Here is a 16,559-nt window from a genome sequence, read left to right on the forward strand (position 1 = left end):
AAAGGGGGGAGCTTTTTAATTTAACAGACCTGTTTTGGTTAAAAAAAAAAATAGTGGCAGTTGCCCCCCCCCCCCCCCCCCCCCTCTCGGAATCCCTTCTGCAGGCTCCCAACAGAGCGTTCAGGTAGCATCCTCCCAAGTTCCAGACATGTGCGTACGCGGGAGGTGGAGAAGCCCCCGGCGCAACAGGGTTGGCAGAGACGCAACTCGCAAAGAGACGATGTTACCGTCCGGCTCCGCCCTGCTGCCACCCGCCGTTTCTCTTGTGTGTGTCGACTAAGATGAGATGAGATGCCGGTGTGCTAGTATTTGATCATCTGGGAATCCATTTGGCGGGGTTTGGCATTTCCAGCGAGCGGGGGATTGGCTTTCTTTCTTCATGTTCCCAGAGACGACTTGTTGAGCTGTTGTTTGCTTGAGTTGCGGAAGTTGCCATGTAATTTGTCCATGATGAAAAGCTGGGAGAGCAACTTGAGGGCATCTAGAGGAGATGTCACCACATGTCTGTGTCTATCTGTCTGTCTGTCTGTCTGTCTGTCTGTCTGTCTGTCTGCTTGGACGAGGAGCACGTTGGGATGGAGGCCAACCCTCAGCTACCAGAGCAGAGACGTTTCAGCAACCTCGGCAAGTATGTAACGCGACTCACAACACGGAGCAGCTGCTCCTAGCCACTCCTCGCTTGGTATTTTTCAGCTGCCATCGTATGTTCAATTACCGGAGCACCACCAGAGTCGGTTCAGCTGCCATTGAGCAGAGCGCGATCTCAATCCTTCAGCAGACGAAACACGTGTGACGCATCGACGATGCTGTAAGAGAAACGTCCGGGCCAAAGTGTTTGACTGAATTTTGCCTCTTGTAGATCCCATCTACCGAAATCTCGCCCACCAAATATCCACTACTGGGAGGGTGGATCTACGCGGGCATAACGATGCGAGATCCTGCCGACAGCAAGAGGTTCCATTGGTGCCACAGTATTATTTCGCCGCTGGCTGAGCAATGAGCGGAATATCCGGGCATGTGAGAGTGGACCATGATCTTACAATGAATGATTTCAGCTCGTTTAGGATGTGAGGTTTCGTCGATCAGGGTTTCTATATGCAAGCGTTCCTTCAAACTATAGTATCGGCCAGCGTACGAAGCAGTTGTGGTCCGGCTTTTTCGAATGGTAACTCATTGAGTCCAATGCCTGGATGGCATTGGCACGCGATGGCGTTTCTAGCGGACAGCAGTGCTTACAACGAACGAACCGATCGACATGCAATTGCCATTGCAGCGGAGTCAATTGGGATATGGAGGCCATAGTCAAGCCATTGCTAGCAGCAGTTTACACGGACACGGCACATGAAAGACAACCGGCTGCATTGGCCCCTGAATACCCATAATTGATGGATATCCATCAGCCCACAAACCCGGGTGCGTTTGACGTCATTCATCGGCAACAGCGAAATGAGGGCAATGTTTAAATGAGAAGCCGGGCGTCTTGATTGTGAGTTGACGCCTCGAAACAGAAACGCTGCTGTGCGGGCAATCTCGTGAACCTCAATGTGGCCTAGAGTCTCGGTACAAGCGATTTCAGAAAGCGTCATGAGGTGTAGGTGCACTGGGCCTTGGCCAGGATATATGAAATTCAAACCGTCAAGCCATCAGTCAGTTCTCGGTACACGTATTGCAGTTTTCCAGTGTTGTACCGCAGCGAGAGCCGGGTCTGTTTCATATTCAGATCACATTTTAATTGGGAACATGACGCTCATCAAACTACCGGCACATCGACTTCGTATCGATGGAGCCGGGAACCTGGTGAGAAGGAGGCACGCTATCTTTTACGAAGGCAATTAGCATGCCCAATGACCATTCAAGAATCTCTATAGCTATGAAATGCCATGGCAGGGCCTTGACAAATGACACGGCTGGACGGCATGCTGTCGATTACCTACAAAGGTTCTCATATGTACTCCATACAGCGAAATATCGCGGGATCGCGTGACTACCGGGTAAGGGTTTCCCTGGGGGACGCGAGCGACCCTTGTACAGCAGAATTCTGTGGCCGCTACTTTGATCCAATCCCACTCTCTCAGGTGACATTTGGAGGGGCCTACGAGTAAAAAGTATGAAAGATAGGTACCTATTGGCCCGTGGGGAAATGCTCCGTACTTAGGTTCGCCGAAATTGAGAGGTATCGGCTCACAGGCACGGAGTATTGACAGTACCTACTAAGGCAACTGTGAGATGCTTTCAAGCTTGAATCGCCACGAGTTCAACTACACCAAAGAAAACCGGTATCCATCACGCTTGTCAGAGCCTAAAAAGCGGCAGACCCTTGGCCGCCATGCCGGGCCCGAGATCAAAAATCATAGGTCTGACCCCCCCAAGCTTCCGTTTGGTCAGCAAACGGGGACTTTTTTTTTCTCTCTTTTCTCATTGCCGATCCCAACTTCCGTGCCGCCAAGATGATCCTGTGACATTTGCATTCACCGGTCTGAGAGGCCGTTGTGTGTAAGGTACTCGTGTACCTACCGTGAGAGGACAATGGTGAAGATGACGACAGCATCAACGTCTACTGCTCGTACCTATGCACGGTACTACCTACTTCAATCGCAGGCAGTGCTACTCCAGGTGGATGGATGGCCAAGGTAACATACCTATTCACCCCCTCCTCAGGACAACGGTCAAAGCCAGAGTCGTCCCATGCATCAGACATGTTTCTTTTCATTTCTCAGTACGACGGTATGGGGACCCCTGGCGCGATTCCGTCAATCAATCCGCAACGAACCGTGGGAAACATCGCTCCTGGGTCCACCGAAGGGGGTTCCCTAGAATCCCACGTGTTGGCGGGCGCTTGATCATGAACCTTGCCGCCTTGGGACGCCGATAGAACGGGGAAGTGACCGGAGGGCAGGCCCGGCATGCTGGGCTGGGCTGGGCTGGGCTTGGGGATGGAGTTCTGAGAAAGCTGACATTATTGTGGGTTTCCGGGCTGGCATCAGAGTCGATTCGAGATGAGAAATACCTAGGTGGGCGTGGATGGGAGGATTGGTGATACGGGGTAACTTGTGAGTACGAGTGCTCTCTACTAGGCAGCTCGTGCTGGGGTTCTGGGCATGGCTTGGGGGGAAAGGCCAAGTAGGAAGAATTGAAGTTGAAAAGTGGTGAGATCAAGACGGGTCTAGAAAGGAGACGAAGGAGAAAACATGGGAGAAGAAGAAGAAGAAAAAAGCACGAGATGGAATGGCGAGGCCCAATTGGATGGGATAAAGCAAATGCAGCAGCAGCAGTAACTCGTGCTACAGTCCCGGTCCAAAAGTGACGATGCAACCCCACATTCCCATACAAATGCCTATGTTATAATAATAAATTACTCCACACTTTTATATTATAAAGGTAATAAAAAACTTTAAAAAATAACTATTTATATATAAGAATATTATATATATATTAAATAAATTTTATATAATAAGTAAAAAAATTTATATATTATTATTTTAAATATAAGATTCTTTAGATTTTTTAACCCACTATAATTATAGCGGATTAGCGGTCCTATAACCAGAATCTTAGTGGAAAATACGCTAAATTATAGCACACTAACCACTATATAAAATATCCCCGTTTTTTAATAGCTGTTTAAAAATTAATATAAAATTAAAGAAAAATAATATAATAAATAAGGCTGCATAATAATAATATTTAACTATTTATTTATTCTAATATTTGTTTCTTTTATTTTTTTATTTTTATTTTATAAGTAAAATCTAGGTTTTAAAATCTAGATTTTAGTGGGTTTAGTATAGGATTTTTAATCTGCATCGTCACTTTTGGACCACCACTGTAGGTTTAGTAGGTAGGTAGGTAGGCAGCCTGCAGATGTAAGATGCTGCTAGGTTTGTTGTAATGTATAGCAAAGTCCGCCGAGTGAGCGAATTTGTCTTGTACAAAATAGGAATATACCAACCAACCCAAGTAAGAAATGAACAAAAAACGAGAAAAAAAACGTGGGTTGAGGCTTTGGCCGTCGCATGCGAGCGTCGGGAAGCAAAAGCCCTGGCACATGGCGCGGCTCGGCTTTCGAATGAAAGATCCATTGGGTTGACAGCATTTGCCAGTGCGCTGTGGCGTCTTTGTTTGAAGGGGCGGGAACGAGGGTTTTGTGATTCGGATTTGGGGGCCAAGAAACGCGGCAGCCGGGGGGTGGGAAGGACGGCCAAGAAGTTTTTGGATCCTTGTGCCACGTTGGCGGTTGGCACTACCGTCTCTGGTCAAAGTTGTTTTTGGGGACGTGGGATGGGATTGATGTCCATGGTTGTTGTTTTTCCTGTTCTGCCGAGGCCCAATTGAGGAATTGGGGATTCTGCCATTGTACTGTAATACGGAGTTGATGGATGATTACATGCACGAGTACGACGAGGACAAGGACAGGATTGATATCATCTGAACAGAAGCGGAGGCTGTGCGAGTTGCTGCTGAAATGCCGTGTTGCATCAAACCCCCAAGCTTCACATGTGCCAAGCGTGGAGAGAGCAGGGGAAAGGGCCTTGTTCCGCCATGGAGGTCGGCGAGCTCCCTCCCCCCACCGTCTCGCATGTGCTTTCAAGGTTGTGCTTTGTGAAAACCACTACTGTACTGTACGAGTAACAGCACAGCAAAGCACGCCCGCCTAATCGTGCAATCAGTTCTTGTTTATCCTGCCCTGCCCTAGTCTGACGCTGGAGGCGCAAACAGTACATACGGCCCCTGCTGCTGATGCTTGCTCTTTGCGCATCGGCCTGTTGTTCTCAGCGCTCGCCGGCCCAGAGCGACTTTACTGCATGTAGATGCAAAGTTGGCATCGTACATTAGCATCAATTTGATTCTTCATGCTGCGCTGAATATACGAGGACTCGTACGGTACAGGACGAGCCCTTGCCCCGGAAATAATCCGAGTCTTCCTTGCTCAGGATTCAGAGCCATCGTCGTGGCCCCTCTTTGGCATGGCAATTTGGTTTGGATTGTGCCATTTTATGGAGGCGAGCCAAGAGGCCCAGCGAGCGGTCAGAACCTTTTTTTTCCCTTCCCTGGCCGCTAAGCTGGGTCCTTTTGCGATTTGCCTTTTGCCTGTGTTGAGAAGCTCCATTCCATTCCAATCCTTTGCTCTCGTTGAGATAACGGACCAAACCAATGTGTGTAGGTTTACCTCTCATATACTCTTTTATACTTGCAACACCAGCTTGACATAGCACGGACTCTTAGACCACTTACCTTGGTAACTTATAGTAGTGCCCTAAATCTGTGCTCCGTAGTAGTAGTATCAAGTACTGTAGTATCAACACCGTTACAGTCTACCTAATAATAGGCGTCCAGTCCAGCTTGCAGAACGGATGAATCCCATTCATCGTTGGTCTCCATTCAATAGCACGAACCCTCTGCCCCGTTTTCACGCCGATAGAGCTAGCCAGCTGCCAGCGGCACCACTAGCACCGAAGCCGCCTAGCCGTGGCAGCTCTCTGGTAGGTTCAGGTTCAGGTCCAGAGCCAGAGCAGAGCATGGACGAGGGTTGTCGCACCGCCTGTGCTTTGCTTTTGTGCGTGTCGTGTCGTGTCGTGTCGGTTTGTGCGCCTGTTCTGTTCATCTCACCTGTGCTCGGGCAATTGGGGGGCCACCTTGAGGATCCGATGCTCGCATCCAGCCTTTGATCGGCACTCGTACTTGTACTTGGACCGTCCTGCCCGAATACTTTCAGACTACCAGCTGCCCTGATCCTGCTCCACCACGGTTAGTCCTCGCATCGATTCACTGCGCGTACCGGCCCAAGTACAAGTACATACTTGCGCCGCACAATCCCAATCCAATCCAATCCCATCCAATCCAGGTACCTACAGTACCGCTCCCAGATTCCCATCCGCTCGCCTCTCCCCCTCGGCCACGTTTTTCTCCCTCCCCCCAAACCTTGAACCTTGAATTCCCCGGCCGTCTCTCCATTTCGCTTCCACCTCGATCCTCGCGGGTTACCCGGTGTGGGCTTGGTAAGTGGTGCCCTTTGCTTTAGCTCTCTCGACTCGCTAGTGGCCCCAATGGGATGGATTCGCATCTATCCGCCTCCAATAATCCCTTATCCGCCCTCCTCACCTCCAACCATCGGGCCATTTCCATATCTGCAGACCATTCCTTGCCTCGCCAGCTCCCTCTTTTCCACTTTCCACCTCCTCTTATCCTTATCCCTCCGTGCTGCTCCCTCGTTTGTGTCTGCTCCATCTCGCCCTGCCCTTGTCCTCCTTCACACAGTCTTGTCTCTAGTCAACTCTTGACACACCAATCTCTCTCTACCCACACACAAACACAAACACATACAACGCTCTCTCATCTCCATCCGTTATCATCGTCATCGTCATCGTCATCGTCATCGTCATCGTCGCCGTCGTCATCCTCGTTGCTTTTTGTAACCCATGTCCGTTTCCGCGCCGTGGTCGCGTCGATAGACTGCGACAATGGTCCAGCCGAGTGCATCCCAACAACAGCACTTTACTTACATGGCCACAGACAGCAGCTCCTCCGGGTCCCAACGTTTGCGCTCCGGCTCCGAGACCCCGACTGCTGCGGCCACAGCTCGACGCCCTTCGGCCTTTTCAACCCTCAGCAGCACCTCGAGCAGTGCCGGCTCTTGGTCCAGAGCCTCGGCAGCATCTACTGATCAAAGCTTTCCTTCACGCACCGGCTCAAACGCCGCCTTTGTCCCCCGTCCGTCGAGTCCAAACCGCGATTCCTTCATCTCGATTGTCGACGACCCCTTCTTCCAACACTTAGACAGCCTCGACACCCCTACCTCTGTCGTCCCCGATTCGTACAAGCCAATCGAGTTCGAGTCAGAGACATTGGCCGAGATCCCCTTCTTCTCGCCCGAGACCCCTCGCAGTAATACGAGTAGATATGATCACGAGGGGCAACAGAAACAACACTGGCCGCCTCCTCGTCGAGAATCTTTGACAATTGGATCATCACAACTTTGGGTAGGTCATGAGAGGAGAATGAAGAAGAAACTGCAGAGAAATTAAAAAAAAAAACAAAAAAAAAAAGAACGAGCAAGGAAGAGGGAAAAAAAAGCCAAGCTATCGATTGCCCTTGTCTGACCCAATTACGGGACAAACCAAGCTCCTGCTTCAACGCAATTGGAGCGTCATGGCGTGCATGAGTTTGATGCAACTTTGCAGACAGGCAGTCCAATCCTCCGTCACGCTTCATCATCTTACCGCAACTGCCCCGTCTCCACCCAATTAGTTTTATTCAATCATCTACCCCTGCTTGGAGTGTGTCGCGGGGCAGCCAACCAGGGGTTCACTCCAGTTCACCTTGGCTACTCCTACATTGATGAGACATTCTTAATTTTTTCCTTGTGAGACCGCTCCCATGCTGACAGTTGTCGCATTTCCCAGTCACAGCAATCCTCCGCCATGGAGAGCTTCAACATTGCCATCATTGGCGCCATAGGCGTGGGCAAGTCGACGTTTGTTCAGCGAATCCTCGGCCTGTCGCGCCCACCCATATCTACCGCGTCTAGCGTTCGCATCGTCGTCGATTCCGCCGCTTACATGATTACACTCCTCGAGCTGGACCTGGATTCCTTCGAGCTGAATACACCGCATCCTATCCAGTGGCCGAAGCAGATCAACGGCCACATCGTACCCCGTGTCGACGCTGCCTTGGTGCTTTACGATGTCACAAACAAGGACACCATCCGCGAGCTTCCTCAGACCTTGGGTATGTTTAATGAGCGGTCCCGTCACCGACCGCGCCCATCCAACGTGCTGGCGTCGATGAGAAACCCGAGAGAGACGCAATCACAGGGTGCCAGTGGTACCCGTGTTCAACTGGAGCTAACATGTGTACTGCTGTAGCTGCTTTGACAAACTCCAACATGCCCGCCATGCTGGTCGCGACCAAATGCGAGGCACCCGAGGAAGAACGACAGGTCAATCCCGACGAGCTGGCCAACCACACGCTCTTCAGATCGTGCCTGGCCCACTTTAAGATATCCTCGACCAGCCCAGAAATAGATCGCACCTGTCTGCATGCCATTCTTAGGGCCGCCGTGGCTCATAGAAGGGGTATGTTGCCACGTATGAAATGCGATAATACCCCTATTGGTGTTTTACCAAGGATATGCGCCTGTGCTGACATGTTTGTTTCGCTAGATGATATGGGCGAGATGGGTGCTGCTCGTAAGAGAGCGCAATCCGCCGCGAATCTCGACCTCCCCGATCCCGGCGCCGGCAGACCCATCAGCGAGGGAAGGCATAATCGTTCCAGCTCCGACTTTTCCTTGCTCCGCGGCTTTGCGGCTCCGCCAACCGGCACTCCTGTCGCAGACGGCCATGCTCAGAAGCAGGCGTCCAGGAGTCCACACCGAGGTTAGTACTAAGATTACCTACTACGGAAGACTTATAAATACGGGAGTACGGAGCTCGGGGAAGCTTACCGCAACATCCACCACCCTTGAGCATTCGATGGCAGCTGTTGTGGGTCCGACGCTGACATTGCCCCCCTTAGGCGGCCGCGCAAACGACTCCTTCCTCGACGTCGACGAGTCCGACACTGAGTCGCGTCGATATTCCGACGACATCCCCATCTTGCAGCGAAACGATGACGTTGTTGTAGAGAAGCAGCAAAAGATGGCGGGCGTGCCTTTTGACGATCTCGTGGATCGCCTGCTGGCGTTGCCCCTTTCCAGGGCAGATCTCAACTTCTTCGATGTCTTTCTTTGCCTCTATCGCAAGTTTGCTGCGCCCGGAGAGCTCTTCTCTGCCATCTTGATGCGGCTGGATCGCGTGAGGGACGACAAGACAGTTCACCATCTGACCAAGACGGCCACTCAGCTCAGAATCATCGAGACGGTAGCCAAGTGGGCGTCGCTGTATCCCGGCGACTTTGCTCGTCTGACCACGCGACGAAACTTGGACGAGTTCATCAGATATCTTTCCACGGAGCCGATTTTCTGCATCGCCGCGAGGCAGATGCACCGAAACCTCACTCTCCACGTCATCGAGGATGACGACACTGGCTGGGCCAACGCCGACGATGCCGACGACCAACTGGCCAGCGATATCCTCTCCAAAGAGCTGAGCGAGCTTCCGGCTGGATTGACCGCCCTGCAGTTTGAAGAAGACAACTTTGAGAGGCCGTCTGTGAGCTCGGAGAACCTCAGCAGGGCGGTCGGCAGCGGCGGCCTGATACAGCTCTACTCATACGACGACTACGACAGAGAGGCTGCTACCTTGGACCCCACAGATCACTTGCCAATGAACAAGTTTCGCTACCGCATCTTTATCGAAATCAAGGACGACGACATTGCTGATGAGCTGACCCGCATCGACTGGATCATGTTTTCTTCGATCCGCATCCGCGACTTTGTCCGTCACGTCAGTCTACCGGCCAGCCAAAAAGAGAGCTGCAAGAGCCTGAACAATGTAAACCGCATGATCAACCACTTCAACCACGTCGCCAAGTGGGTAGCAAACATGATCCTCCTCCGGGATAAGGCGAAGCATCGAGCTCTCGTTCTGGAAAAGTTTATGAACATTGCTCTCAAACTTCGCCAGCTTAACAACTACAACGGCTTAGCGGCCGTCCTGGCGGGAATCAACGGAACCGCCATCCACCGCCTCGCCCAAACAAAAGCTCTAGTTTCGCCAGAGACTCACAAGAAGTTTGCGAGATTGGTGATCTTGATGGGCACGCAGAAGAGTCACTTTGCCTACCGACTGGCCTGGGAAAACTCGCCCTTGCCGCGCATTCCCTTTATGCCCCTGCACCGTCGTGACCTGGTGTCTGCCGAGGAAGGCAGCAAAACCTTTGTTGGGCCCAATGGCGACCGCATCAACTGGAAAAAGTTTGAGGTGCTCGGCGAGGTTCTTTTGCCCCTCATGAAGAGCCAGGGATCGCCATATCCAAACCTTTCCAAGAACGATAATGTTCGAGAACTAATCCTGGGCTGTCATATGACGACAGACGAAGAGGTACGATACAGCATCTTCCCCTTGTATCTGATGGCTGTTGCTAATAAGAGACACAGGAGATTTACCAGCGAAGTATTGAAGTCGAGGGTTCCTCGTCAGGTGGTGGAGCCTTGGAGCCAACCAAGAAAATCTTTCCATGGCTTAAGTAAACGTTGAGGCGAGGAGTTTTCAGGTCACCATATGGGGCGAATAAAAAGACTGGGTTATTCATGTTTTGAAACGATTTTTCTTCTTCTTCTTTTTGGGTAGCGACAATATTCCTGCAGGCTGGGCGAAGGATGGATTTCAGCAAAGCATTAGACTCGAGATTTTTTCTGTTTATCCTTGTATCTCCCCGTTTGGATCTTTTTCTTTTTCTTTTCTTTTCTTTTCTTCGTCTTTTCTTCTGCTTTCCTTTCCAAAGACAATTATCAGATGGCATCACTGCGGTCGTTTCTGGTACCTAGATACAAGGCCTACCTTGGTAATGCAAAGGAAGGCGGTGGATGAGTGTTCCTTCCAGATCTTGAGAGTAGTAGCAGCTTCCTTTGTCGGTGACTGGTGGTGAAATATGTTGTATCTACCTTAGTACCTAGATCAAGCTCATCCAAATTATTACACCTTTCAGCTATCAATACATTAATTCTACAATGTAAATGTGCATCGCCATCATACGAGGCGAGCTGATCTTGTCTCCGGAAACACAACTCACGAGTACGAGTACGCGCTCAGTACATCTTTGCATCGCCGCGGCAAGGGACGCCATGCAGCTCGTCAACGTGAGTCTGCCAGATCTCCATCTTGTCGGCGACGAGCAGCAGATGAACTTGTCGCTCCGGGGCACGCTGCAGCTGCGGTTTCCAGACGGCGTGGACGTCCCAACTACGAGTAGTGACTTGTTAAAGCTGGTCACGGAGAAGCACTTGTGGATTGCGCGAACCGGATCTTGCTATCTGCGACTTGATGTCTCAATTCAAGGCGAACCTGTGTCGGAGAGGAATCATGTCGCAAAGCTCGTGAAATGGGTGAGGGATTGTCAAGTATATCAATTGGCTTGTTTTACGACTCCCTGAGCTTGAGTGACTGACTTGGAAGAGTAGGTTTGGAGCCGGGCGGGCATTTGCCTGCATGTACAAGAAAGAGATGCGATCGAATCTCCAGGGATGATGTCATTCTCCATACAGCATCCGGACTTGTCATCTACACTGATTACTCAGAGAGAGGCATTCACGGCAGAGTTTGAGTCTGTGAGTTGCCATATCGATCTTTCTCCAAACAAGGATGGGGTATCCTTGAAGAAACGCCCGTTAAAAAGAAAACGTGCAAAACAAGCCAGCGAATGTATCGAAATTCAACAGCCAGATGATGTATTTGCAGATGATGAGCATCTTGCAGATTTGACGCCGGATGACCAGAGGGCAATTGATGCTTTTATACAAAGCCTGAACATGATGCCTGTTCGACAGAGACAGATGACCAGTGAGATATTTGAATTCTCAGAGAGCCTTGGGCAGTTATTCGAGGTTGCTTTGGAGATGATTGTTCTCGGATCACGCAAGCAGTATAGAGGAATTGCTACCGTTCATCGTACTCACGCGGAGTGTCTGATACGGTTGGCACCCGCAGTATTCAACAGGCCATACCTCAAGGTAAGATCTTGCAGCAGTTCGAAAAAGAGCATTTGCGCTAATAACTTTGTTAGACTATATCGGATAGAGTCTCTCTACTTCCGATTATAGCCACCTCGCTTGCTCGAATGAAGAATGCCGAATCTCCAAGTCTTCGGCAAAAAGCTGCTTCATTCGCAGCCCGGGTTACTGACGTGGGATGCGACTACAACGACCGTGTGATACGAGGAATCGAGAAAAGCACGTGGGATGTCTTGTTATCGACAGTCAAGATACCAACCTTGTCAAGAAAAGGAAGCCATGGTGTTCAGAGATTGACGTCAAATACGGAGCCCGGGTCAGGAAGTGGATTCTGTGAGCACAGCACTCCATTACAAGCCGTGGAGAAGGAAGAGAAAGAGGACATCGGAGTGATTACGACATGGTCGAGTACGCACGGCCAGACTGAGAACCATGAGATAAAGCAATCACTTCTACCGCCACACAACCCCATATTCCTCGAATGTCGGCAAGTCGGTCTACCGGAGGTACAAGCAAGCAGTGCCTCGCTTTCACCAGGATCTCCTATTTGCTACACCCAAGCGGAGCCGAGTTATATATCCAACTCATCTGGAATGGATAGCAAGGCACTCATGGGCGAAGGAATATATGAACATCCCTTTACAGTAGACGCTGTTGTGTGGAATCATGATCTATGGCCGATGGATGTAGGATCTTTATCATTTGATGAATGGCTATGCCCGAGCGAATCTACAGCAGAATGTTGGGGGATTTAATGCTAATGTCAAGCGTGTGGAAATGTAAATGTCAATTTTTCCAAGTCATGAGTGAGAATCAACTAGTGCTGTGCTGTAAACGCCCCGAGGTATATAATATGGAATGGTAAAGGGCCCTCCCCCATCCTCTTTCGATTAGACACTGAAGGTTGCAACATTGATCCGAATTGTAGGCATCCGTCCCAGTGTACATGTGTGGTATCTTTTGAAGCAGACGTCTGCCTTGAAAACATTTAAAATGAAGCAGGCCCGCGATATTCGGTAACACAGAACACTTTAGCTGCCACCGGCCGCGCGGCGAGAATTGTCAGAGCCTCTCCCTCCGGTGATTTTGCCGAGCAGGCCGCCGCCGCCGGGCTTGGCAGCGGCGGCTGCGCCCTTCTTGGGGGCCTTTTTCTGGGAGGGCTTGAAGGTGGCCCAGTGGATGAACCAGAGCAGGCCGGACTGGGCGAGGAGGACGACGATGACGACGACGAGGGTGGTGAAGAGGTAGGGCTGGTCGTTGAGGACGGCGACGGCTTCGTCTGTGGCGCCGATTTTCTTGAACCAGTCGAATTGGCCCATTTTTGATCAAGTTGGTGATGTGAGTTGTGGCGAGTGTGAGAGGATGACGGCGGTTATGACGAGTGTGAATATTGAGGCGGAAGAGGTGAGCCAGTCACTCTGAGCGCCTGTATGGTATTATTTGAAGAATTAAAGTACAAGAAACGAAATGGAATGAGTGAATGCGATGGAAATTTGGAGTATACACTGGAAGAAGAAGGAAAGAAGAAGGAGGAGGAAAAGAAGAGGAAGTTGAGTCCAAATGGGAGGACAAGAGTCGAAACTGAGACGGGGATCCTGAGACGTTTCACGATGGCGCGCGGAGGCGTTTGATCCATGTTTTGGGGGGGCGTCAGGCGAGGCGGACGGAGGCGAGATGGGGAGGGTACTTGTGGTTCTATTGGGAATTGAACTGTTTTTTTTTTTTTTTTTTTTTTTTTTTTTGAATGCTACAGAGTTATGTATCGAGATGTAGTATGAATGGATGGATTGATAAATGGGTTTGAAGTGTGACATTGTATCTGTGGGTTTTGTCTGTGACTTGAGGACTTGCACGAACGTTTTTTAGGGGACTTTGGGGGGGCTATCAGGGTCCATGCCTGTTGAAGATGCAGAGAGGCGCTAGCCGTTCAAAGGTCTTTGAAGATGGAAACTGCTTTGCACGTGTGTCGTCTCGTGATGTGGCTGGAGAGTCCGGCACCAGCCACCCCGCTAGCTGCTGAGTCACCCATCAGCCACTTTTCATGGTGCGGTTCCTCAATTGGGCAAATCGCAAAGAAAAATCTCGAGGGTCGTTGTGAGAGCGATCGATTCGAAGCTGCAGGCCCGCCATCGCCAACCACCTCACGAGGCGAATTGACCCTGCCCAGCCTTGCCACTCGGAGCCTCGTCTGGCCATGAGCGTCGCCCGCCCGGCGCGCAGCCTTCTGCGCACGTGCGTCGCCTCTGCCCGCACCGCGCAAGCCGTCGTCGGTTGCCAGCATCAGCAGCATCAGCAGCACCAGCATCAATTCCACACTTCGGCGCCCCGCCCCTCGAAGCGGCGATCACGCTTCCGCAATGTCAAGGCCGAGGACCTGGGCCTGCTGAGTAGCCCCGAGAAGCTCGCCAAGTACCGCCAGGACAAGTTCGCCGACTACACCAAGGAGGAGCTCGAGGCCCTCAAGAGCAAGTACACGCCCGAGCAGATCGAGGCCATCAAGGCGGGCGAGGAGGCCATTGACCCGGACGACCTCATCTTCCAGGGCCGGCTACGAGACGACCCCTATAGACCGCAGTACGTCGAGGACTACACCGTGCTGGACCCGCGGTACGACGTCAAGCCCGAGCTGGACGGCACGCCCTTTGAGCCGCAGTGGCTCAACCCCAGCGACTGGGCGGACAAGTACGGCTCCAAGCTGACGGACCTGACGGACAAGAAGACGAGCGAGCAGCTCACGAGATCCATGGTCCGCGCCCTGCGGAGAGTCAAGGAGAGCAACGGCGCGGAGCTGATCGACCTTACGGAGGAGGAGCTGGCGGATCTGGAGAGGGACCCCGAGCTGCTGAAGAAGTATCTGGTCGAGGAGGACGTCGAGGCAAAGTCGGATGACGACTCTGCCGTCTTAACCAAGGAGCAGGTCATGAAGCTCGACAAGGCCATCGACGAGGAGTGGAAAAAGGAGCTGAGCAAGATCAGCGAGGGCCCCGACTCGGGCGAGGGCGAGCCTTCCAACCTGGAGCTGATCGAGGACGGCCCCGCGGGCACCATCCGGCTGCACACCGCCGAGGCCGTCGAGCTGGGCAAGGTGCCCGGCGTCGAGGGCCTGTACAAGTCGGCCGCCGACCCCGAGGACGAGGGCCAGGACGACGACGGCCGCTACCAGGAGATTAAGCGGCTGACGGGCATGTCGCTGCGGGACATCCAGTCCATCTACCGCAAGGTGCTCGTCCAGCGCTGGGTCACCAACCAGACGCGTCTGGGCAAGGTGCGCAGCACGTCCATTGTCGCCATCGCGGGCAACGGCAACGGCCGCCTGGGGCTCGGCATCGCAAAGTCCACCGAGGCCGGGCTCGCGGCCGAGACGGCGCAGCTGCTGGCCATTCGCAACATGAAGCCCATCAGGCGGTACGAGAACCGGACGATTTACGGAAACGCAAAGGCCAAGGTTTCGGGCACCGTCGTCGAGCTGTTTGCCCGCCCTCCAGGTAAGAAAAGAATAGAAAAGAAGACGATGCTCCAACTGCGGCTTGGTATACTGACATGTCGATTTTTCAAGGCTTCGGTCTTCGCTGCCCGCACCGCATCTTCGAAATGTGCCGCGCCTCTGGCATCCACGACATTGCGGCGCGCATGCCCCGGTCCAAGAACCCCATGAACTCGGTCAAGGCGGCGTACGACGCGCTGATGAACCAGGTCGACCCCGAGGAGATTGCCATTGGACGGGGCAAGAAGATGGTGGATGTGCGAAAGGTGTACTATGGCGGCAATATATATTGAACGGGTGGGTTATTTGGAAAACCAAAAACGGGGAATTTTTTTGTAGAAAAGGAAAAGGGCTGTTAGAAATAAAGGGGGGAAGGGGTTGCGAGTGGTGAATGTCGAGACACACTACTCTGTGTACAAGTATTGTAACGCTGGAAAATGAATATACATCTTGCAAGCAAGCAAAAAAACAAAACAAAGAACAACAGTGCTATATACAATATACGTGACGATGAAATCCCTAGCTAACTGTATATACACTCAAACCGAAGATTTCCTCGCCATTGATTCAGGGTATCATTAATCATAACATCCAAACATCTCCCCCCCCAAAACAAACCATCACGGCTACTCTTCTTCTTCGTCTTCTTCCTCCACCTTGGTCTCCTCCTTCTCCTCCTCGGCCCCAGCGCCCCAATCAATCTCCTGCTGCAGCACAATGCTGTACACGCTCGCCTTGAGCAGCGTAAACGCCAAGCTCGTCTTGCGCTCCAGCTCCCGCAGCCCGTCGAGGATCCCGACGGTCGGGTTCGACGCCAGATTGTCCAGCAGAGTCGCCAGCTGTCGACATCCCATTAGCATCCAATCGGCACGGTTCAATAAGAGGGAAAAGAATGGAAACAGGCCATTGGGACACGTACAGTCTTCATGTTTGTTGATAGCCGCTCGTACTCTTCTAGGACTTCCTGCTCTAGAGGCGACAGCTCCGGCGGCGAGAGGAGGCCGCCGTGTTGCTGCTGCTCCATGGTGGTTTTTTTTCTAATGCTTTTTTTCCTATCTTGTTTGCTTGCTTTCTGACTGGAAGCACGCGTCTTTTTTTCTTTTTTTTTTTTCTTCAGCTTGTTATATCGTGACGTGTGTATTGGAAAATAGGGAGATGCGATAATTGGAAGTTGTTTTTAGCAGCTTTTTGGCGGTTCCCTCGAGTTCAATTGACACCCCACCGTGCCAACAGCTGATAACCATATCGGGATTTGTTTGCAGCGAGGCGATCAATGAGTCCACGAGACCGTACAGCCACACGGGACCCTTAGTCAGCAAAAAGCCCGCTACAACAACCACTGTAATTTTTCTTCTAGCTCCCCAAGGTAACATGTACCTATCTTTCCGGGCTGCTGCTTCTGTCTCTTAGTAGGGCACATATTTTTGCTCCTCTTCTATGGCCGTTTACATGGCATTTGCTACAGGT

General features: G+C 51.7%; 5 protein-coding genes across 5 annotated transcripts; 3 read left to right on the forward strand and 2 right to left on the reverse strand.

Annotated features, from left to right (window-relative positions):
* Window positions 1–6,458: 6,458 nt before the first annotated feature.
* On the forward strand, window positions 6,459–10,129 carry Triagg1_4678 (uncharacterized protein; the record flags this gene model as incomplete). The annotated part of the gene is made up of 6 exons (XM_062899107.1): window positions 6,459–6,977; window positions 7,401–7,725; window positions 7,863–8,072; window positions 8,160–8,375; window positions 8,515–9,980; window positions 10,037–10,129. The coding sequence occupies 6 exons, from the start codon at window positions 6,459–6,461 to the stop codon at window positions 10,127–10,129; spliced, it is 2,829 nt and encodes a 942-aa protein (XP_062756258.1).
* A 486-nt stretch (window positions 10,130–10,615) lies between these two features.
* Triagg1_4679 (uncharacterized protein) lies at window positions 10,616–12,391 on the forward strand (the record flags this gene model as incomplete). Its single annotated transcript, XM_062899109.1, has 4 exons — window positions 10,616–10,984; window positions 11,177–11,608; window positions 11,662–12,294; window positions 12,344–12,391. 4 exons carry the CDS (start codon window positions 10,616–10,618, stop codon window positions 12,389–12,391), a joined length of 1,482 nt encoding a protein of 493 aa, XP_062756259.1.
* Window positions 12,392–12,639: 248 nt separating this feature from the next.
* Window positions 12,640–12,927, reverse strand: Triagg1_4680 (uncharacterized protein; the record flags this gene model as incomplete). Its single annotated transcript, XM_062899110.1, has 1 exon — window positions 12,640–12,927. One exon carries the CDS (start codon window positions 12,925–12,927, stop codon window positions 12,640–12,642), a length of 288 nt encoding a protein of 95 aa, XP_062756260.1.
* Window positions 12,928–13,802: 875 nt separating this feature from the next.
* Triagg1_4681 (uncharacterized protein) lies at window positions 13,803–15,385 on the forward strand (the record flags this gene model as incomplete). The annotated part of the gene is made up of 2 exons (XM_062899111.1): window positions 13,803–15,093; window positions 15,165–15,385. The coding sequence occupies 2 exons, from the start codon at window positions 13,803–13,805 to the stop codon at window positions 15,383–15,385; spliced, it is 1,512 nt and encodes a 503-aa protein (XP_062756261.1).
* A 333-nt stretch (window positions 15,386–15,718) lies between these two features.
* Window positions 15,719–16,116, reverse strand: Triagg1_4682 (uncharacterized protein; the record flags this gene model as incomplete). Its single annotated transcript, XM_062899112.1, has 2 exons — window positions 15,719–15,931; window positions 16,012–16,116. 2 exons carry the CDS (start codon window positions 16,114–16,116, stop codon window positions 15,719–15,721), a joined length of 318 nt encoding a protein of 105 aa, XP_062756262.1.
* Window positions 16,117–16,559: the final 443 nt, after the last annotated feature.

Source organism: Trichoderma aggressivum, assembly GCF_033847375.1.
Source record: "Trichoderma aggressivum f. europaeum strain CBS 100526 chromosome Unknown scaffold_015, whole genome shotgun sequence".
Lineage (NCBI taxonomy): Eukaryota > Fungi > Ascomycota > Sordariomycetes > Hypocreales > Hypocreaceae > Trichoderma > Trichoderma aggressivum.